This window comes from Symphalangus syndactylus, chromosome 9, assembly GCF_028878055.3.
Source record: "Symphalangus syndactylus isolate Jambi chromosome 9, NHGRI_mSymSyn1-v2.1_pri, whole genome shotgun sequence".
Lineage (NCBI taxonomy): Eukaryota > Metazoa > Chordata > Mammalia > Primates > Hylobatidae > Symphalangus > Symphalangus syndactylus.
Window position 1 is genome coordinate 42,209,925 of NC_072431.2, and position 23,156 is coordinate 42,233,080.

The following is a 23,156-nucleotide window of genomic DNA, read 5'->3' on the forward strand; positions in this document are numbered from 1 at the left end:
TCGAAGAGTTGCTTCTGCTCATCTTGGGAATCATTGTCTAGAGAGGAGGACGGAGGAGGTGGCAGAAACAACCCCAGGTCAGGACGATCAGCTCTTCAGTGGGACCAGAGGACAGGAAAGGGCTGAGTGGCGAGGGATGGCTGTTCCTCTGGAGGGAGGGAGGAGATGGAGTGCAGCGCCCTGGCTCTATTCCCAGCATGTGCCTGGGACAACTCTGTTTCTAAACATAGCCGCGAACCTATACGTTTCCAGTTTCCAGAATAGGGAAGTCTTCTTACATGTCAGTCAGGCAGACAGACCTCTCAGGCTGAAAATGGGGCAACACAAGAACAGGCCTTCAAAAGGTGTGGTCTCCATGCCAGGGAGCCTGTGAAGAGTACTAAGCCCCATTAGTAACCAGGCTCACTAACGAGAGATGGATGCGGAACAGGAAAGCTTGCACCCTGCTAGCGGAAAGGTGCATGGTGGCTGCTCTGGAAAACAGGCTGACGCTACGAGTTAAGTTGAAGACAGGTGTATCTCCCCACCCAGCAACCCACTTGCAGAGATGCACCCTGCAGGCACTCTCAGGGTGCACCAGAAACACAAGCAAAAATGCTCACCGCACCTAGGGCTGCAAACAATCCAAACAACCAACATCATCATCAGCAGGCTTCAAGAAAGTGGCACAGTCAATCAGCAGAACACTACATGTCTACAAAAATAAACACCATGTGGCTAAACACGACTGACCGAGTCAGTCTCACAAACTTAACAAGGATTCAAAGAAACCAAACCCAAAAGAAAACACACAGAGGACTTTGTTCATACATAGTTCAAAAGCAGAGTGCTGCGACAGCCATCTCGGGAGAGGGTCACCTGTGGGCTTCCGATTAGCAAGGGCAGGACCTGGTTTGTCTCCTGCGCAACTCCTGAGCTCGGGTCTCAGAGCTAAGCCCCAGGAGCCAAGGGCTCAGTGATGCTGGTGTCTGCATGCCCCCTTGGTCTGCCTTCCTCTTTGACACCCCTCAGGGCAGCTAACAGATCCCTGCTTCCTCTGGTGCCTACGATAATGCCCAGGGAAGCTGGGAGTCTGTTGCTGATTTGTGACCTCCTCTGGTCACACCAGTCAGCACGGCCATGGTTTAACCTCCAAGAGCCACATACACAAAAGGCGGCAAACCTGTTATCTCCCTGCAAGAAACTAGCTCTCCTACTGAAAAAAGTCTCTACAGACTGTCCTTAGGGCCATGGTGCAGTGTGGCTGGCGACCTCACCTCTTCACATGTCACAGAGAGGTAGCCACATTTGTCTCATGGATCACCTGAGCTCCGCGTTCAATCCGGGGCCTCGTCACCGGAAAGTGAGGGAGTAAGCATGGGCAGCAGGCAGTCCTGGTCTTGCAGACCTAAGAATGTAAAGGTCAAGCCCAGGATGACCATGGGGAAAGCATCCCCTTCTCCATCCTTCTAGAAGGGCAAGGCAGCTCTCACTTTGCTTCTGGTCCTCAGTCAGTGTGGACCTAAGCAGTGAGGGGACCTTCTTCAGTGGCCTCATCACAGACCAGCCCCTCGTAAGAGTTTACATGGCAGTCCAGGGAGCTCAGGGCCAGTCTGTAGGCCTGGCTCATTCCGAATGTCCCACACCCTATTCCTCACCATCGAGATGATGGCCTGTTTCTTTTCAGAAAGGAGGCCATCACATTTCTCCAGAAAAATGCGTTTAAAGGGCTCTGTCCTGTTGGATGTCCTCAGCCTCTTGATCTATGTTTGCAGCAGACAGCACTAAAGCAGTGGGGGACCAGAAGAGGTAACAAGTCAGGAGCTGGTTCCCAGCTCCCCAGGCCTTATCTGAGCACCAGAGGGAGCAGGCATCTGCCAGCTGTCAAGGTGCTCTGACACCTGGTGCTACAATATTTTTCCAAGAGGCGTAACAACTTCAGTTCTCTGTGGTAGAACAGTCCTTCATGTGCACTGGGACATGGTCCCTTGCAGCTCTCCAAGGAGGGAGCTGGTAAACCCAGCCAAGGTCCTCATGAGAAGTCAGTGCTGGTACCAACATGTGTGTTCAGTGAGTCATCCTAGTGGAGGGCACAGGGGGCCTGTGCACCATGGTTCTCAGAAGGTGAGAGACTGCTCAGCTCTGGAGTCCTGTGGTCCAGGATGTAACACAGGACAAGACATCTGAAGATAGGATCTAGTCCCAGTTGCTATGTGTGACCTTGGCAAATCCTCAAGGTCTGTGAGCTTCAGTTTTCCCATGCAGAAAGCTAAAGAGTTGAGCCTGACCAGAGTTATGAAGAGGCCAAAGTTTCCGCAAATGCTTAGTCCAAATTTCATTCTTTAAATGCAACTTATTTAAAATTTTGTAATAAACACAACCCCCCACCCAACCACCACAACATTTGCTGTTACTAAATTCCTTTTTTTTTTTTTTTTTGAGACAGGATCTTGCTCTGTTGCCCAGGCTGGAGTGCAGTGGTACAATCTCGGCTCACTGCAACCTCCGCCTCCCAGGTTCAGGGATTCTCCTGCCTCAGCCTCCCGAGTAGCTGGGATTATAGGCATGAGCCCCGATGCCCGGCTGATTTTTATATTTTTAGTAGAGATGGGGTTTCACCATGTTGGCCAGGCTGGTCTCAAACTCCTGACCTCAGGTGGTCTGCCCACCTTGGCTCCCAAAGTGCTGGGATTACAGATGCGAGCCACTGTGCCCGGCCGCTGTTACTAAATTCTAATACCTTGGGGCCCAGTGCATTACCATGGGTGCCCAGAATAACTTATCACTGGGCAGTCTTCATAATAGTGCTTTTCCTGTCATCTTTCTAGTCAGATAATTTCTTAGAACTACAGGAAGAGCCGTTCTTAACAACAATTGCCATCTGCATCACTGATCTGGATGGCTAAGTGTATTCTTTCAAGACAGTGCAACCAGAACAAAATATTGAAGGGCAGGGATGCTACAGCTGATCTGGACTGCCGGTACCATTCATATTTGTGTTATGCAAACAGGCCCATTGCCCTTACTGGGCAGACATTTAAACTTCATCTCAGTGCGTCGGTATGTAAAACTGACATAAATACCATTAACAGAAGGACATAAATACCATTCTGTTAATGGTATTTATGTCAGTTTTACATACCAATGCACTGAGACAGAGATGGGGGGTTCCCATACCTAAAATGTTTGGAAACCGGGGTCCAGTGTGATCCTATCTATATTCTGAGAATCTACACAAACCAGTCCTTGTCCCTGCTGTCCCGGGAATTCCTGCTGTAGTCTCTTCCTGCCACGATGATAACGTTAATGATTCCTACTAACATAAGGCTTGGGGTACTTTTATATTGTGAGAGACCAGAATATGCCACCCCAAAATATGCCTTTTTGCATAAAGATTTTGAGTTGATTATTTTGAGAGACTGCAGACACAGGAGATATCCCAAAAACAGAGACATTACCCTCTTGTAAGACAAAATTCATGGGTGTCTTCCTTTCTATACCAAGAAGAGAAGGATGACTACATCACTAGAGATTTCTATCAATGGAGAATCTGGCTCTCAAACTTTACCTTTGTTAACTGCTTTTCTTGGGTACCTCCCCATAACTGGCCTTCCCCAAACCATTTATCTTTGTTTCAGGGACATTTTTTTTTGAGACGGTGTTTCGCTCTGTCACGCAGGCTGGAGTGCAGTGGCACAATCTCGGCTCACTGCAACCTCCGCCTCCTGGGTTCACGCCATTCTCCTGCCTCAGCCTCCTGGGTAGCTGGGATTATGGCGTGTGCCACCACGCCTGGCTAATTTTTGTATTTTTAGCAAAGACAGGGTTTCATCATGTTGGCCAGGATGGTCTCCAACTCTTGACCTCGTGATCTGCCTGCCTTGGCCTTCCAAAGTGCTGGGATTACAGGCGTGAGCCACCGTTACAGGCACGAGCCACCGTGCCCGGCTGGGATGATGGTTTTTAAGCCTAAAATCTAAGCCAACTCTTGGACGCTGGCTCATTTCTCTGGGTATCTCCCATGGATACAACACAAGATATACCTACCACTCAACTTCTGTTTGCGTTAATCTGGCTTTCATTGCTGCAGTCTGTCCCAAGAACTGTGAAGGGTAGGGATAAAGTGATTTCTTCCTCTCCTACAATATACATTTTCTGGATTGATTTGATTGTGACCCTGAACACGCACGATTCTTACGCTGGAAGATCTGGGTATTGAACCACTACCTGGATCTGCTGCTGCTCTGCCATTTTCCTCCAGGCAAGGAACAACTTCCTCTTCCTCCTCTCCCTGGTTGACCAGAAGAAGGAATGAATCAAAACAAAGATACATGGGTTCCACGCAGAGGCAGGGCCTTTGCATGACGCCATGCAAGGGAATAAACACAGAACTCTTCCATTTGATGAGATCTGAAACAGCCAATCCACCAGAGCATTCTGCTCTTTTATTTGGTAAACAAGTTTCATCTCCATTATAAATGGGGCCTTTCAATCAGGATTTCTGTTACAGCTGCTACTGAATTTTTGCAACAGCAGCACATCAGAAATGACAGTCCAGCACTAAAAATAGGGACCTCTGTTTCACAGAGGCATCAGAGAAGCCACAAGTTGGGGCAACTGACAAGGGGTGAGCGTGCCACCCTGGGCATGGCAACTGGGTTGGACCCTGTCCTCCTCCTTTTCCTTCACAACCCTTGCTATATATTTGGTGACTCCCTCTCGAGGCAGCTAAAAACCTGTAAGCACAGGCAGACTTTGCTCAGGCTTAAAACAGATCACGTTCTACACACAAATTCCTGACAAGGCTCTCGTTTACAAATGATGCAGACAGACAACAAGATCTATGTTTTCCTTTTTCTAAGCAGATTGAGTATTCTGGGGCCATCACTGCAAACTCCTGAGGCTCTGCCATTTTCAGGGAATCTCAAGTTTTAGCAGCCACAGGGACTGACGAACACCATATACGGAAACAAGAGAGACTGAAGAATAGCCACCCACATGCTTAAGCAAACAGAACCATGGCTAAATTATGATCAGGAATTCCAGCTATTCTGCTGCAAAGGCCGACCTCTGGTGCAGCCCACCAGGCTCCAGTGAGGGTTAATGCACTCTGCCTGACCCGAAGGAAAAGAGGGCAGGGGAGGGCAGGAGAAGAGAATGCCCTGCTATGGGCAGTACCTTGCCTTCTGGCCAGTGAAATACAGAGATGGAGAAAAAAAGACTTGGTATGAAATGGGAGCTCAAAAATCAACGTGAATAGATGGCACTTTTTAGGACTCAAATTGGACACAATTTCTTCTGGTTGCAAAATCCTTAACAAGATGGCATTTGTGAATTAGATTCCCATGAAAGCACATATTTTCTGATGATCTGAATAATTTCACCTCAGCAACACTGTCCTGTCTTGAGAAGGCAAGTAGGTTTGTAATGGCAGACATTCATTTTAAGAACAACCTGACTGGCCAGGCGCAGTAGCTCATGCCTGTAATCCCAGCATTTTGGGAGGCTGTGGCAGGCAAGTCACCTGAGGTCAGGAGTTCGAGACCAGCCTGGCCAACATGGTGAAACCTTGCCTCTACTAAAAATACAAAAATTAGCCGAGAGTGGTGGCACATGCCTATAATTCCAGCTACTCGGGAGGCTGAGGCAGGAGAATCGGTTGAACCTGGGAGGCGGAAGTTGCAGTGAGCTGGGATTGTGCCATTGTACTCCAGCCTGGGCGACAGAGCAAGACTCCATCTTAAAAAAAAAAATTAAAAGGTCGGGCATGGTGGCTCATGTCTGTAATCCCAGCACTTGGGGAGGCCGAGGCGTGCAGATCACGAGGTCAAGAGATCGAGACCATTCTGGCCAACACGGTGAAACCCTGTCTCTACTAAAAGTACAAAAATTAGCTGGGCGTGATGACACATGCCTGTAATCGCAGCTACTCAGGAGGCTGAGGCAGGAGAATCACTTGAACCTAGGAGGCAGAGCTTGCAGTGAGCCGAGATCTCGCCACTGCACTCCAGCCTGGTGAAAGAGCAAGACACCGTCTCAAAAAAAACAAAAAACAAAAAACAAACAAACAAAAAAAACCTGACAACAATCTGAACGTATTGGAAACAGCAGTGAGAGAGCTTTTTGTACCATAAAATGGATGGTTTGCAGGAATCTCTTACATATTAAAGTTCTCCGGGAAACGATTTGATTTGCAAAAACTCAACTGTCAACTTGCCGGGGACACAGTCATTCCACAAACAGGGCTATTCCTAAAATTTTATAGATCTGTCACTCAAATTCACAGGATGTGCTGCCCAGGCTCAGGATGGCTTGGCTTGCAGATCACAACAATGGGTCTGTATTCCCACCCACATTTGCTTTTGGACCCAACTTGGGGGCTTGGAGAGAAGGGCGGCAGGGTCAGTGCACACAGAAGCAGCTTCCTGCTGGCAGACTATGACCTCTTCATGCATTACCCACGGATGTATGAAAACCATTCTGCAAGCTGGAACCGAGTACCTCCAGAGAACAGCTTGCACCTGCAGAAACCACTTCCTGTTGGCTGAGAGGGCACTGCGGGCAGGGCAGGGTGGCTGGGCTCTGCTTGTATACTTGTATTCATGTGTGCAATTTACTTCCTATTATCCTGGCCTCTCCCATATTTTATAAAAATGAGTGGAAAATGAAAAAAATGAGTGTCAACGTTAACTGAAAGCAGCAGGGTTCTCATAAATGTCAGCTAACTGTGGCCAAGGTGAGAACTGTGAGATGTGGTGAAGGCAGTGATGCTTGACCCTCAGCGGCAGGCCCGATGGCCACACCCTGCTCAACTGTAAAGGTAGAGAACACCAGGAAAGAGTGTGCCTGACACACTGCACATTTCTCAGCTACTTTATCTCAGTGGTAAAATGTAATGAGGGATTTTAGGATTTTTTTTTTTTTTTTTTAACTCTGGGAATGACTGCCCACCCCACCTTTGTAACTGACTCTAAGTGGCTATATGGAGGCTGACCGGTCAGGCTTGCTTTGCTGCCACTGGGAGCTCAGCCATCACACTGAGGGCCTCAGGAAAGCTGGCCCCCACATCCCCTGGCTGAAAGCAGCAACCCCTCCCCAAAAGGCCAGGCAATGTGCCTCCCCGCCCCAGCTTCTAGAAATAGGACTAAGATTTACAGAAGCCAAATTTCATAGCTTCGCTTTGTTCTTTGTTAGGCATTTCCTCCCGCCTCTGAGGGAGGAGAAGGCTTCTATTAGAAAGAAGAACATACTTTCCAAGAGCTATAAATTTTTCACCTCTACAAAGTCCAGGCAGTTATCTAATGTAATCCTCAACAATTTAAAGGATAAAATGAAAGGTAATCAAGATGGCTCTTCCAGAAAACCGTACTTGCACTGGGAGACAAACACCCCCAGCCTTGGGGTCTGGGACAAGCCTCCAACACTGCCAGCCTCAACTGAAGCTTCTGCAGGCTGGGGCACTGCTGCTCAGTGACCTCACGAATGGGAAGCCAGCACTGCCCAGGTACAGTCACATGCTGTGTGATGATGTTTCAGTCAGCGACAGACTGCGTATACAATAGCACAGTGGTCTCATAAGATGATAATACCATATTTTTATACCTTCTCTATGTTTAGACATGTTTAGACACACAAGTATTTACCTTTGTGTTATAGCTGCCTATAGTATTTAGTACAGCAATAGGTCGTACAGGCTTGGAGCCTGGGAGCAATAGGCTGTGCCATCCAGACTTGTGTAAGTATGCTGGAGGATGTTCACACAATGACCAAATCGCCTAAGGATGCATCTCTCAGAACTATCTCATGCATGAATTTAAAAAGTTGTGGTTTTGAACACCTTCCTTATTGTTTCCCATTTGGCAAAACTCTCCTAGGAGGGCCAGATCTCCCAACGACCATGATGGGGCCTGCAGAAGCAGCCTGGCTGGGGCCAAGTATGGGGATTCTGTGTTATAAGGCAACAGGCATCAACCAAGCATCACGGAAAAACGTGGCTCCCTCTGCCAACAGACATGACCCCATTTTCACCGAGCTATCTAATGGAGGGGAACACAGGGCAGAATCCAAATCTGGGTAACCAGAACACTCCTGACCATGTTACAAATTCTACTGTAAAAACACTGTCAGCCTGTCTGTGCATTCAAGATTAAACAGGAACCTCAAATTGCCAACTTCTTTTAAAAAATAAAGTGTGTAGGCCGGGCGCGGTGGCTCACGCTTGTAATCCCAGCACTTTGGGAGGCCGAGGCGGGCGGATCACGAGGTCAGGAGATCGAGACCACGGTGAAACCCCGTCTCTACTAAAAATACAAAAAATTAGCCGGGTGTGGTGGCGGGCGCCTGTAGTCCCAGCTACTCGGAGAGGCTGAGGCAGGAGAATGGCGTGAACCCAGGAGGCGGAGCTTGCAGTGAGCCGAGATCGCGCCACTGCACTCCAGCCCGGGCGACAGAGCGAGACTCCGTCTCAAAAAAAAAAAAATAAAATAAAAAAAAAAAAAATAAAGTGTGTAACTGCACCTGTAAACAGGACTTCACACGTGTGATCAAAATTCCTTTCTTTTCCATCCTTCACTTATGACTCCATCTTCCAAAGTAATTGCAAAGTTTAAGATTCCATCACTTATGCATCCACTTATTCAACTGACAAATGTATAGCATACATCAACATATTACAATAATAATATTAATCAACTTATCACAACCCTGACAATACATAGCATTTACTGAACATGTATCAACTGCTGAGAGCTGCACAAAAAGGTGCAGCTGGGTGGATTCTCGTTTAATCTTGTTAAGAACCTTTTGAACCGGGTGTCATGATGATGCCCATGTTACTGAGGTGAAATAACTGAGTCACAGAGATTACATTATCTGCCCCAAATCACAAAGGGAATCAGTGTCAGAGTCAGAAATTTAATCCAAGCAACTGAATGGACCTGAAGTCACGCTCTTGATCAAAACAGGAAGATACTATTGGATTTAAATAACATACCATGCCATTTGTAAAGGGCTGCCTACACGATGCTCTTGCTCTTGGTCCTCCATATTCATAAATTCAGTGAACACAATCAACTTCTATGAGTCAAGCGCTGCTCTTAGTTCTCTGTTACAGATGAGGAAAATAAGCCCCAGAGAAATTAAACCACTTACTTAAGGTCCCACAGCTAGAGGGAGTATGGCTCAGTCTGAGTTTTTTTTTTTTGAGACAAGTGTCGCTCAGTCGCCCAGGCTGGAGTGCAGTGGCGCGATCTCGGCTCACTGCAACCTCTGCCTCCTGGGTTCAAGCAATTCCCTGACTCAGCCTCCCGAGTAGCTGGGATTACAGGCATCTGCCACCACGCCTGGCTAGTTTTTGTATTTTTAGTAGAGACGGGGTTTCACCATGTTGGCCAGACTGGTCTTGAACTCCTGACCTCATGATCCACCTGCCTTAGTCTCCCAAAGTGCTGGGATTACAGGCGTGAGCCACTGCACCCGGCCAGTCTGAGTTCTTAGCTCCTACACTGCTGCCTCCAGAAAGTCACCTTTAAAAATATCTAAAGCATCCAACAGCCTTCTGTGAGTGTTGTTTAGAATGAAAGTACCAGAAAGTGCTTCTCTTTTTCTGAGGAACTGCTGCGATTTCTCCCATGGACAATAAAAATGGTTTACAAGGATTGTGTTCCCCTCTAATTCTGGCCACATGGCATTCTACAGCCACAGTAGTATCTCAGTTTAGTATGCCATGGCACAAATGTTTGAGCGGTTCCTCATGTCCTATTCCTGACTTAGTGTTTTAAAGTTCTTATCTGCATCATTTCAAGTAAGTCTCTTCAAATCCTTTGATGAATAATGTGTGTGCTATAAATAACGTAACCTCAATTTAAAAATAATTTCCTAAAAGAAACAACATAAGCCATCTTTCATACAGACTTTGTTCTTCTAAGAATCCATGAGAAGACTGGACCTTTGGACAGCTGTCACTTCTAAAGTGTGCTGAGAATGTTCACATGTGGAAGGCTGGGTTACACACCAAGTTATTTAAAGCAGGCATGAGGTTCTCTCTCTCCTCTCGGTAAGGGCTAAGCTTGTGCTGAGGACTTGGTTACATGCCAGGACACCACATGAGGTCTCAGTGTAAAAAGGGGGCATTTCCACAAAAGCATTTTACACAATCTCACATCTGGCCCCCAAAACACAGAAAGAATCCAAATATCATTTCAAGAAGAAACAAGGATGATTTTTCTGTGGGAGTGTAATCCTTCCCAAAATATGAATGAATACATTTTTTCTGTTGAAGGCAGAAGTATTTTTTATTAAATACTCAGGAATCACTCACTAGGAAAATGGACTCCATGTACAGCAAGAACAGCTTGATGAAGGTGGTCAAGGGGCCAATTCATTTGTGCTTGAGACACCACCCCTGGGTTTCTACGGGCTCACTGCTGGCAACTCAGCCTGCCCTACAGGGCGGGGACACGCTGACCTCACCCCTCTGCCTTCTTTGCAGAGAGAAGTGGTCTCCGGAACCCACTCACATCAGGGGCAAAACCCAGGAGTCTGTGAGACCAGGAGGATAGGGTATGGACAAACCCAGCCCCCTCAGTTCTGATCCCCTATCTGCCTCCACTGTTTGGGGGACCCCCATACCCATCCTCTTCCATCCAGAGCCCTGTAACCCCATTTTGTCCCTCCCCTTACAGGGCACAGGGTCGCCCCACCCCGTCTTGCTCCTTTCAGGATCCTGGGTGGTCCCTCCCACACACCCTTGAGGGTACTGGCTTACTCCCCATCGTGTTGCTTTGCCAAGGACAGTTCTGACTGACAGCAGCCTGGATTTCCATGCCCACTAACCTTACTGAACCTTCTTAGAACAAACACTTGCAGAGGAAGGAATGCCTTGATAAAAAATTTCCAAAACCAGTACTGGTGAGATGCTCAGAACCTCTGAAAAATACAGTATCTTCAGTGTACGACAGCAAGTCACAGTTTTCTCTACAGGATCCTCCATGTGTGTTCCATGTAACACATATTCTCCACATGCCCCAACAAGCCATGGGCAAACGCTTTCCTTCCAATCTCTCACCTGAAATTCTGTCCTGAGATGTGCATGCATCACCTAATGAGATGGATACTTCCTGAGAAAGGCCACACATCATCAATGACAGGGATGCATCCTGAGGAATTAGTCATTAGGTGATTGTATCATTGTGCTAACACCACATAGTGGACTTACACGAACCTTGATGGTGTAGCCTACTACCTGCCTAGACTATATGGTACAGCCTCTTGCTCTTAAACTGCTAACCTGTACAACCTGTTACTGTACTGCATACTGTAGGCAGCTGTAACACGGTGGTACTTGTGTAACGAAACATAGAAAAAGTAGCAACATAGAAAAAATAAAGACACAGTATTGTATGGGAACACCTTCTCACATGCAGTCCATCGCTGACACAAACATCATTATGTGGGGGATGGCTGTATATGTGACTGCAAGGCTCAATCCAGTAGGCCTGACATTTATTTTACATTCTTACCAAAGAACAGCCCCTCCTCTCTCCAAAACGCCTAAGATAAATTCAAATGAAGAATGGGTCATTTTTACACCAACAGTAATAAGGCATCCAGCTCCCTGTGTTCTGGGGCGGCCTTGGATGTGGGAAGCCCACCGTCCACGCCTGGGGCCTCCCTGCGATGGAAGCCAAAAGAGCCACAAAAGGGGAAAGGAAAGCAGTCCCATGGAAACAAGAGGGAAACGAAAATCATCAAAGTGTCAAACACAACAGGACCCAGCTTCGCAGCACAATTTGGAAACAGGTGCGAGGACCCCACCCCCAAGAGGGGCCTGGAAACACCCACCCCAGCCGTAGGGCACTGCCTTAGGCTCAAAATCCAGAGGGAGCCAGGTTCTATCCAAAATTCCATCCAGAATTAGTGAACAGTGAACTACAGTGAGCACACATGCCGAGTGGAACTGCTTCAACGCGCTACACAAAGGGAGGCCTGCGGTGCGGCTAAATAGCCCATTCAATTCACAGCAGAGAAAATCTGGCCCATCTTAGGAACAGAGGCAAATAGTAGCTTTGGCAATAAAAATTATTTACCTGACTAAACTCCTTTAGAAAGTATTCAACAATTAAAATAGTACTGACTTAACATAAAAACACTTCACATGAAGTATTTCAGTCACACTTTTAACCAACTCTGATAGGGCAACCCCTTCCAAAAATTAGGGAAGGGCAGCCCTGGGGAGCCGCCAGGGTCTTGTGCATGAAGCGTGGGGCTCTGGGTGTGCTGGCGACCTTCTTTCAAACAGAAGGACCTCTGAGGAGGTGACCATGACAGGGCAGGATGACTGCCAGAGACCAGCATGAGGACACAGCACACCCAGGCTGCAGAGAGGGAGATGTTATGGACACAGATGGGGCTATGCCCACACCATGCTTGGCTAATAGCTGTGTTCCCAAAGATCCAAACCAGCAGCCCACTGTGCCCCCAGCACAGGTGCCCCACCGAGGACTTGGCGAGAGGATCTGAGCCATCTTGGAGTCCAAAGCTAGGACACCAAGAAATCAGGACACTGGGTCTTTATGAGTGACCAGGCCCCTTACTCCTCCCCCTCCAACCACAGGTATTTCTCCCAAATTATTCTGCAAGTGAACATCTCCCTCACTAAATATATGACTTTGTTTCATTTAAATCCACTTGTCCACTTGGTCAATACCCATATGACAAGGACCAGGCTATACTTGCACTGTCCAATTTGGTGGCCACCCGTCACATGTAATTTAGATAAATTAAGATGAGATTTTAAACTATTGTTCCTCAGTTGCACAAGTCACATTTCAAGTACTCAATAGCCACATGTGGCTAGTAGCTACCATGCTGGGCAAAACAGACATCACTTCCATTATTACGGAAAGTTCTATTGGGCAGCACTAGAACGGACAGTTTCCATACACAATGGTGTGGACAGGAGACAGGGAAATTTTTGCCCTCACAAAGCCCATGACTGGCTGGGTGTGGTGGCTCATGACTGTAATCCCAGCACTTTGGGAGGCTGAGTCAGGAGGACTGCTTGAGCCCAGGGGTTTGAGACCAGCCTGGGCAACATGGCGAATCCCCGTGTTTTGCGTCTCTACAAAAAAATTCAAAAATTAGCCAGGTGTGGTGGCTCATGCCTGTAGTCCTAGCTACTCAGGAGTCCAAGGTGGGACGAGCACCTGAGTGTGGGGAGGCAGATGCTGCAGTGAACTGTGATTGTGCCACTGCACTCCAACACGGGTGACAGAGTGAGACCCTGTCTCAAAAAACAAACACAAAAAAGCCCACAATTTGGGAAAAGCAGGCTCCTATCAAATAAGCCACATCAAATAAGCCTATCAAGGCCAGGCATGGTGGCTCACGCCTGTAATCCCACCACTTTGGGAGGCCGAGGTGGGCGGATCACGAGGTCAGGAGATGGAGACCATCCTGGCCAACACAGTGAAACCCCATCTCTACTAAAAATACAAAAACTAGCTTGGCATGGTGGTGCATGCCTGTAATCCCAGCTACTCGGTAGGCTGAGGAAAGAGAAGCCCTTGAACCAGGGAGTTGGAGGTTGCAGTAAGCCGAGATTGCACTACAGCACTCTAGCCTGGTGACACAGTGAGACTCCGTCTCAAAAAAAAAAAAAAAAAAAAAAAAAAAAAAAGCCTATCAAATAAGATGTACTGATGGTAAGTCCTATGAAGGGAACTGGAGAGTGAGCCAAGGGAGTGGAGAGGGTTGAGGCTCTGATACCAGACAGGACCATCTGCCTGAATGGCAAGTGCTGGAGCAGAAGGGCCTCTGTTCTCTTCTATTCAGAGCAAGGTTCTAACCAGAAGCCCACAAGCAGGCTCACACACTTGAGTGTGGCCTAGAACTTGCAAACACAGTCCTTCTGCCAATCCACAGCAGCATGAGGTCACCAGCTAAGCATCTCTGGTCATTTTGGCTTGGGCTGATTCACAGCAAACACTGACATGGAGACAGTAACTCAGTGTAGCCAGAACTTTTTGGGAGGCAGCATGGAGTTGTCACAGTTATGGAATGCCTGAAACAGATGCCATAAGCATCTGGTGGGTTCTCACCATGTTTCAGGCTGCCGAGAAACTACAGAACAGACACTGACCAAGTCTGTGAATATCACCGAGCCAAGAGCCTTGGCATCCTCAGGGTGGTACTGTTAGATGCAGGCATTCATCATCTGCTCTGAGCTTTCTTCTGATGAATGGATCATACCACTTATTCTCCACTAGGGCCTTTTGTTTGAGGGTGGGGAGGATGCATGGGGAGAGGGAGAGCTCGAGAGCTACTGGAACTACAGAACTGAGTTCTGAATGGTTGGTCCCTAAACATTGGACAGACAAAAACTAAATGGTCCTGGATGCTGGTGAAAACAGAAAATTAAACAAGTTAAGCCCTCTGCTCTCCAAAACCAGTAGAGACAGTCTGCAAGTTTTCTAAAGGCTGTGGGTTGATTGCAATAAACCCCCAAACTAAATACTGTTCCCACTTTTTATGAATGTCTTAAAATTCTATTGTACATTTTCTCGTCTCCTTCAACCTAACACAGGAGCCACCTACTTCTGTGATGACATTCGTTGACTTAGGGTCACCAGCAGTCAGATGTGCAGGGCTCTGAGGGTGGAGGGCTGCTGCTGTGCCCAGTGCCACCACACTGACGGCCTGAGTGAGGGGGACCTCCACAGGGCTGCTGTTCCCCGGCTGGTGGCCGTCTTTCTTCCTCACCAAGAACCCACCGCTTCCAATCAGCAACAGGCACGAAAACCACACTTCCGCCATGTGGAACAGATTCACTGAATTGCAAGGCTCTCCTAGCAGAAAACTGGAGGAAGAATCTGTGCATGAATTTAGCTCCCGCACCACTGGCTCTGGCAATGGCAGAGAAGAGATGGGAAGGTAGCTGTGCTCCTAACGGGGGTGTCCCTGCGGGAAAACAACAGGCTGTTCAAAGGCAGGCAGGTGAGTCAAAACAGACGAGGAAGCTCTGCCTTGTCACCTCATCAGCTAGCATTTTAAAGCCAAGCTGTTCACAGCTAAATCTATGCTGGACAGACTTGTGTAAACATACTTAAAGTTTCAAAAGAAATAATGAACTGTTATCCACACAAAGCTTCCAGTTTTTCTGCCACCTTCCCACATCCCAGATAAGTATTACTCTTGGGATCCTATCCTTGTGCTGTGGCTAGGGACAGATACGGTCCATCATAGAGTGTTTTGGACACAAAACACCATTGACTATACCCAGGAATGAGGACCAAACGAGAACAGGATGCAAAACCACTACTTTCCCTTCTGTGGGTCCCTATAGCAATGAGCAACAATGCACACAGCAGTACAGCCACACAGGCTGGGGAATCCCGGGGCCCATGGCTTGAAGTTGAGCCTTGGTGAGAACCAGGACTGTGAGCTGACCCATTCACTCTCAAGGTCCTTACCAAGGCCTTCAGTTCTCTGTACGATGCCTCATCTGCCTTCATTCCCACATTTAGGGTCGGTAACAGACCCCACGTGGCCAAATCCCAAAACATGGATGTCACATTCCAGAGCATGCAGTATACATTTGTGTAAAGACCTGTATTTGCAGATGTTCTCTCAGCTGAAACCCCCTGCAAGATTTCAAGGTATTCCTCTGACAAATGCAGGCCTGGAAAGTAGGAGGGCTTCGGGCAGTAGACGATAGTGGTTGTCTTTGAAGGGACACAAGAGAAAGGTACCAGACAGAAAAACGCAGAGAAGGCAAGGTGGATTTTGTTGACATGCAGTCCACAGAGAGCCACTGTGGCTAAGCCTGAAAAACAGCACTTAGCTTGCCTCTTCTTGGTTTAAATTTTAACAAGCATCTCAAGTAAACTCTTGCCTGATAAAATTCACCCTGATGCCTGGTGAGGAAGAGTGTGAACTGCTTCCCAGGTTGCAAAGTGGTCTGAAGGTTACTCATGAGGCTTTGGACGGGAGGGGCCAAGTTACTGTTTACCTTTTCATTAAGACCTGAGGGACAACTACAAGGAGATGAGTTCTGCCAACAGCTGAGAGCTTGGAAGTGGGTCTTTCCCCAGTGGAGTCTCTGACGAGAACACAGCCCCAGCCAATACCCAATTAGGAGCCTGGTAAGATCCTGAAGTAGAGAACCCAGCCAAACTCTGCCAAGAATGCTGATCTAGATAAAGACTGGTGGGAAGTCTGTTGTTTCTCATGTGTGTCTTTAGCCATCGACTGATGGGCAGATTCTCAAGGCAGGAGGATAATGCAATTCAGGACTGCTCATTGAGAGAAGAGAGCTCAAACAAAGCCTTCAAAGTCAGCCCTTCTCTGGAATTTTCTTCCAAATAAAAAAGTCATCTTGAATATTAAAAGGTTAGAAATTCTCACTTGAGCTAAATGTGTGGATGTCATGGCTGCTAGACCTGATGTCCATCATCTTCATGGGTACCTCTCCCTGTGTGTCACTCTATGTCAGGCTTTCTAGACAGCTCTGCAGGGAGCTAGGAGTCACCTGAAATGACTTGGGATGCTTGTTAAGAAAATAAAATCCTGGGCTTTCCCCCTAGTGAATCAGAATGTCTAAGCCCAGTGCCCCAGGAGGCTCTTATCACTAGGCAATGAAAGAACAGGGGTTTGGACCTTTTGGCTGTCAGTAGTCAGGCTCTTATCCACTCAGCAACACTGCTGCCCACCACATCATTTGGAATGTGATGGAAACTTTTCTTTCACCAAATTATAGAGCAGCCTATACTATTTAAAAGGGAAGGGGAAGGACTCCATAAAGAATTAGGCAATATTTCAATCCACATACTTTTACCCGTAGACATAATCCAACTCCGCTGGAATTCTGTACTTTCTCTGCACCTGGGAGCACACCCAGCTCCTTCTTTGGACCCACAAAGGGGATGGAACAAACAGTTGTGAGGCTCTGAAGGACAGGCCTGCACTCCTGCCAGGAGGTGAAGCTCTGTGGCTTTCCCCTATGGTGAGCTATCTAATAAGCTCTTCAAATCACCATTTGGCTTATTAGGAAATAATTTAGGGGCATTTGGAAACAAATCTGTGCAAGAGAAATGGAAATCATATATACCAGGTACACACACAGAAACATAACCTGGAAATTCAGGTATACTCTTGCTGACATCTATTTAAAAACAACTTGTAATTTAAAGTCTTAGATTTCTAACACGAATCCAGTCAATACTCTTGCTGACATCTATTTAAAAACAACTTGTAATTTAAAGTCTTAGATTTCTAACACGAATCCAGTCAAATGTAAAACTGGAAAGCAGCATTACTGATTTAGTCTCACAAGTAACCAACTCAAATCTTCACCAGGATGTGCTCAGCCCAGGCTTCTCACTGTAAAGACCCATGGAAATGACTTGGTAGCTTGCATTCGTACAGTAACGTGAGTAAACCCCACGAGGCTGAGTTTTATCCTAATTCTGTACAGGGCAGGGCAAGCCACTGCCTTCTGTGCTGAGCCGCCTCTGATTTGTGTGACAATGGGGATAGACGTTCATGCCTGGCTCACTGTGCACAGGTCACAGGAAGATCACATTGGTTAGATGTGTGAGATTCGGCAAACCAGAAAACAACACCTTACTTAGGTACTTCCACCTGACATTCATCAGATGTACCGTAATTGCTAGTCTAATTCAAAATAATCAGTTAATAGGATTGCTTTAAAAAATAAAATCTTATGCTTCCAGCAAAGTTTTGCTACTCAGGTAGAAAGTTCAAGGAGCTCTAAACTTCAAATGCCTGTGATAAAATAAAAACAGGACTACATACATCACAGTCATTCTTAAGACAATTAGGCCAAAATAGGGCTAAAACATCAAGCAAGCTGCCCCAGACTACAAGCAGTGGCATTATAATTACCTGTTTCTCCCCATAATGTGTCGGTGCCATTGACTTCTACTTCATGTTCCTTCTCCATCCCCAGCAAGCACTGGACCACCTGTCAGAAGTGGCAAGGTGATTTAATAAGTTCTCTTAGCAAGAGGTGCTTATTATAGCCCATGTATCAAAGGAGAGAGTGTGTTGTTTTTTAACCATTATCTCACACTGCTCAAGGAGAGAAAAATATAATGAAAACTGTTTTCAAGCATAATTCATATGCTATTCACACTTTCAGTTGGAGAAGAATTAAAAAAAAAATCTCAGTGAATTTCAGCAACATGGTTCAGGATTACTAGGTACTCAGAATTCTAATGAATTCCAACATGACCCAAATATGCCAGCCTAATCAACAAAGGACATGGCAGATCACACAAAGTGCAGTTTCTGCATAAATCACAAGATAGTGAATCAATTTTTCACAAGGAAGGAAAACAAAGCGATATACCTTTTTCCAAATTTTTACAAAGTATTGTTCAAATACATTTTCTGCTGTTAGCATTATTCTTTTTCCCTTATGGGACTCTTCCTGTCAAAGGGTGGGTCAGGTCACAGGGACGGAGGCAGGAAGCCTGGCTTGCAGGGAGACGAAGCATCTGTGCCCTGGACCTGAGCCGGCGTTCACCCTGAGCAACAGCAGCGAGCAACGGGAGAACACGACAAAGCCACCTTCCAGTCTCCTAGCCCACACCCTTTGTGGTAGGCTGAATAATGGCCCCCAAAGATGTCTACATCCCAATCTCCAAAGCCTGTGAATGTGACCTTACAGGGCAAGAAGGAATTGCAGATGTGATTATGAATGTTGAAATGGGGCGATTATCTCAAATTATCAAGGTCTATATCTGATACACACCTGATTTAATCAATCACAACCATCCTCTTGAGAGGGACAGGAGGAGTCCAGGTCAGAGGACAGAGGAAATGAGACGACAGAGGCTAAGGTGAAAGTAAGGCACTTTGGAGATGGAGGAAGGGGCCATGAGCTAAAAAATACAGGTGGCTTCAAGAACTGAGAAAAAGCAAGGAGACAGGTTCTCCCCTAGAGACTTTAGAAGGAAGGCTGACCTCCCAATAGTGTGATTTTAGACTTCTGACCTCCAGAATTCTAAGAGTAAGTGTGTGCTGCTTTAAGCCACTAAGGTTGCATCTATTTGTGATAACAGCATTAGGAAACTAACATACCCTCCAAGTCTTATGGTGAACAAACCCTGCTTTTTTCACCCTACTGGCTGCGCTGAGGTGATTTTTGCTCAGCATTTCCTCCCAACCAGCTTTAAAACAAGGGGTTTAGCATGAATTAAGACCAAGGTCATTCCTAGGCATTCATGGTCCTCCCAATGATGACTTTTCACACTTAAAAAAAAGGAAAACATCTACATTTTCATATGTGTGTTTATTTAACAGTATCCCCTGTGTGTGTGTGTGTGTGTGTGTGTGTATATGTGTGTGTGTGTTTAATGTTTAAGCCAGAAACTAGCCAGCCACTATTTCATGCTTGTGTGTGTGTCTGCCCATGAGTTTTGAATGCCAAAGTCAGCCAGCCAGCTTCGCACTCAAATTTACTAAAGTCATTTTGGAAAAAGAATCTTACCAAATACTGGCACCTCTAATTGCTTGAAGATAATTCAGAGTAAGAAATACACAGGAGGAAGCGAGCAAAACATTATTAAATTCACAGATAAAGCCAAGACACACAGGTCAGGAGGTGACAATTAAATCTTCAAACTGAGGAATACCAACATCTGTCAGAAATAAATGCTCTATTTAACTACTGCATGGAGTTTTCATTCAGTGGAGGAGCTGTAAATGACAAGCATTCTTGTGTGCTATCAAACCATTAAAGTTCTATTTTTAAAAATCCTTCAAATAGCAACGATTTTAGAATCAGGATTCTATATGATTATTTTTAAACGAACACACAAGGACAGAAGAAATGAATCAAAGGGGAAAAAATTTAAAACAGCACGTCTAGAGGGCAGAGCAGGGAAGGAGCAGAGACATGAGGAAGAGCTGAGAGTGAATGTCATCAAAAGGCTTCCCATAGAAGAATAAGCCTGCCTGTCCCCATCACGTGTGCACAGGAGTGTGCACTGTCACTCACGGGAAGGATGTGATGCCCATAGAAGACCTTCTACTGCAGGTGGTCAACGCCAACTGCTAGTTCTTGGCATCCTCCTTCTTTCGGTCCTTCAGCGTGTCAATTGACTTGCTGGGCTACAGCTTCTAGTTTCCCAGGAGGGAAACCCCTGCCCCACTCACCGAGCTGTGGCCCATGCTGGCGGCCGCGGTCAGTGCCTGCTGCAGGGCGTGGCTCTTCCTCAGGGCGCCTGGCTGGGGAGGACCTGGCGACCACTCACAGGTCAGCAGGTACTGGAGAATGTCACCGTGGCCCCGTAGGGCACTGTGGACAAGCGCACACTGGCCCTTCTTATCCAAGTGGTCCACCTGGGGGCAGGAGTGCGGGAAGGTTATGGCTGAGCATTACTTTGCCTCTGAGCATGTGGATGCACCACCTAGCTGTGTGCAAACCCCACTCCCTGTAAGCATACGTGGGGTTCACATTCCAACTTGTCTTTCTGGAGAACATGGAACCTTAGTCTGGATTACTTCCAGATGGTAATGAATGTACCATTCCAGGAACCTGAGGGTTCCCTTTGCAAGATTCAGGGTCACAAAACACCCTCCTTACTCCCATGTCCCTGCAGCAAACTACACAAAACTCCTAACTCTCTTGTGAGCATGTGTGGAGACACAGACCAAAACCTCAGACAAAGTCCTGTGCTTCCCAACTTTGGATACTTGGGTGGGGCATTCTAAGTCTGCTGTGACAAGCTATAATTTAGGGGAGTAGAGCCACTCTCTGGTCACTGAGCAAGGGGATCCAAAGAAGAGAGGGATGTGGAAAAACAGCTGAGTGTGGAAGGGCAGGAAAGGAGTCCAAGTGGCATCTGATTGGGAAGGAGGTCTCATGCAGGCCGTGGCCTGGGCATGCTGGCAAGTAAAGGGGGGGCGGCCACCAAGTCAGGGCAGGCCAGCTAGGCAGAAAAAGTGAGTGTCACACACCTTCTCCTCAAGGCCCCAAAGCAGCGGCAGCCCTTCATGCCCTGTCTAAACCCCAGAGTACTGGGCCTGTGAGCAGAGCCCAGGGCCTAGCCTTGCATGCCTGCCAACTCTGGGGACACCCTGTACCCTCATTCAGAGGCTTTGCCAGAGCCCTCTGACATAGCACTCAGCCTCCTACTCCAGAGCTTTCAGCTGTGATGGGGGGAGGCCTGCTGGCCTCAGAATAAAGTGTAAAGCCCAGCTGGGATCCGTAAATGGAGGTGCGGTGATGTGTAGCAGTAACATAGCCACCCCAAAGGCTTAGCCACACATTTCCCTTCTCCATGAACTGAAGTTTATGTATGTCCCAAATGTTGGATTTGAGAGAAAAAAATAAAGCTCCCACAGCTGTTATAAGCCTAATTTTTTTGAACTTTAAATGTCCTAATTAAAAGATAAAAGATAATTAGCAGTTTATCTCTACTGTTACTCAAAAGGCACATTTCCCAAAAAAAAATGCTTCCAGTAAACCTAGCATTTACTGTGAGCTCGATATCATTCTCATTCACCTTATTAAAGCTGATAGCTCCTGGCCAGATGTGGTGGCTCATGCCTATAATCCCAACAGTTTGGGAGGCCAAGACAGGCAGATTATGTGAGGTCAGGAGTTCAAGACCAGCCTGGCCAACGTGGTGAAACCCCATCTGTACTAAAAATACAAAAATTAACCAGGCATAGTGGCACGTGCCTGTAGTCCCAGCTACTTGGAGGCTGAAGCAGGAGAATCACTTAAACCTGGGAGGTGGAGGTTGCAGTAAGCCGAGATCATGCCACTGCACTCTAGACTGAGCGACAGAGTGAGACTCTGTCAAAACAAAAAAAAAGTTGATGGCTCTAGAGTAACTTGTATAGCAATACATACTTATTTCATATATGACTGAATGCTTACTCAACAGCCCTGTGGTAGGGACTGCTGTTATGGCCATTTTACAGAGAAGAAGCCTAAGTCATATATAGGCTCAATAACTTGCCCAATACCCTAGAGCTGGCAAGTGGAAAGATGAAGATTCCAGGCAATCTAGTTCCTGGAGCTCAGGCACATGGCTTCTTCATGAGTTCATGGAACTCATCTTACTGTTTTAAAAGGACACAAAATGGGATAAGAAAAAGAGAAGGGAAAAAAGCAAACATTTAAAATATTTTAAAACAATCTTGGTGCTTTCTAGATCGATACTTGCAGGCTTTTTAAAGACTGGCCCTCCTCATGTGGCGAGGAGCCAGGGTCTCCCTGGAATTCTGCCTTCTCCTGGACAACATTAAGCAGAGCTGCTGTGTATGAGCAAAACACACCTCTCTGAGGCTGCCACATTACAAAGTGACCGAACCCTGGAGCCCGACCCTTTCTGTGTATGCTGTGGCTTCAGAGACAAGAGAGTCTGGCCCAGCAGATAACAATTCTAGCAATGAGATGAAGCCATTTCCTTGCCCCAGCCCCAAAAGAGCAGGCTGCCGCTTACCCTCGCTCCCTTCTTGGTCAGCAGACACACCAGCTTCATGTGGCCAGCAGCTGCTGCATAACAGAGGGCAGTCATGCCGTTCTCCGATGTTCCGTCCAGGCAGGCACCAAATTCCAGGAGCAGAGTGACAACTTCCTCGTGGCCAAGGTGAGACTGGACGCACAGGATTGGGGCATTATTTAACACTTCTGTCCTGTAGTTCATGTTGGCCCCTCCCAAAATCAGGAGACGGCTCACCTGTTGGACAAGGCCCCCCAACAAGACTGTCACATGTATGTCATCTAAACATTTGTGGAAATAGGCAGTATCCTCAATTTTCGGTATCATTTTAATCCAGTGGTTCTCAAACTTGAATGTGCACCAGTATCACCTGGGAATATATTAACAACGCACATTCTCATTGGTGGGAATGTAAAATAGTGTAGCTTACCGGGAAACAGTAAGATGGTTCCTCAAAAGATTAAAAATAGAACTACTGCCCCAGGCACGGGACTGTAATCCCAGCTACTCAGGAAGCTGAGGTGGAGGATTGCTTGGGGCCAGGAGTTTGAGGCTGCACTATGATCATGCCTGTGAACAGCCTGCTGCACTCTAGCCTGGGCAACACAGCAAGGCCCTGATCTGAAAATTTTTTTAAAAAACTTTAATTAAAAAAGTCAGTAGAGGCCAGGCGCGGTGGCTCACGCCTGTAATCCC

General features: G+C 46.9%; 1 protein-coding gene across 5 annotated transcripts in view; it reads right to left on the minus strand.

The window, feature by feature from the left end:
• Window positions 1–23,156, minus strand: part of TANC1 (tetratricopeptide repeat, ankyrin repeat and coiled-coil containing 1) — a 268,517-nt gene that overhangs the window by 17,491 nt on the left and 227,870 nt on the right. For all 5 annotated transcript variants that reach the window (XM_055292020.2, XM_055292021.2, XM_055292022.2 and 2 more), the window contains 3 exons: window positions 22,461–22,697; window positions 20,161–20,346; window positions 17,884–17,962 (listed from right to left, as the gene is read on the minus strand). In XM_055292020.2, coding sequence (XP_055147995.1) covers window positions 17,884–17,962; window positions 20,161–20,346; window positions 22,461–22,697 — 502 coding nt within the window. The remainder of the gene's footprint in view (window positions 1–17,883; window positions 17,963–20,160; window positions 20,347–22,460; window positions 22,698–23,156) is intronic.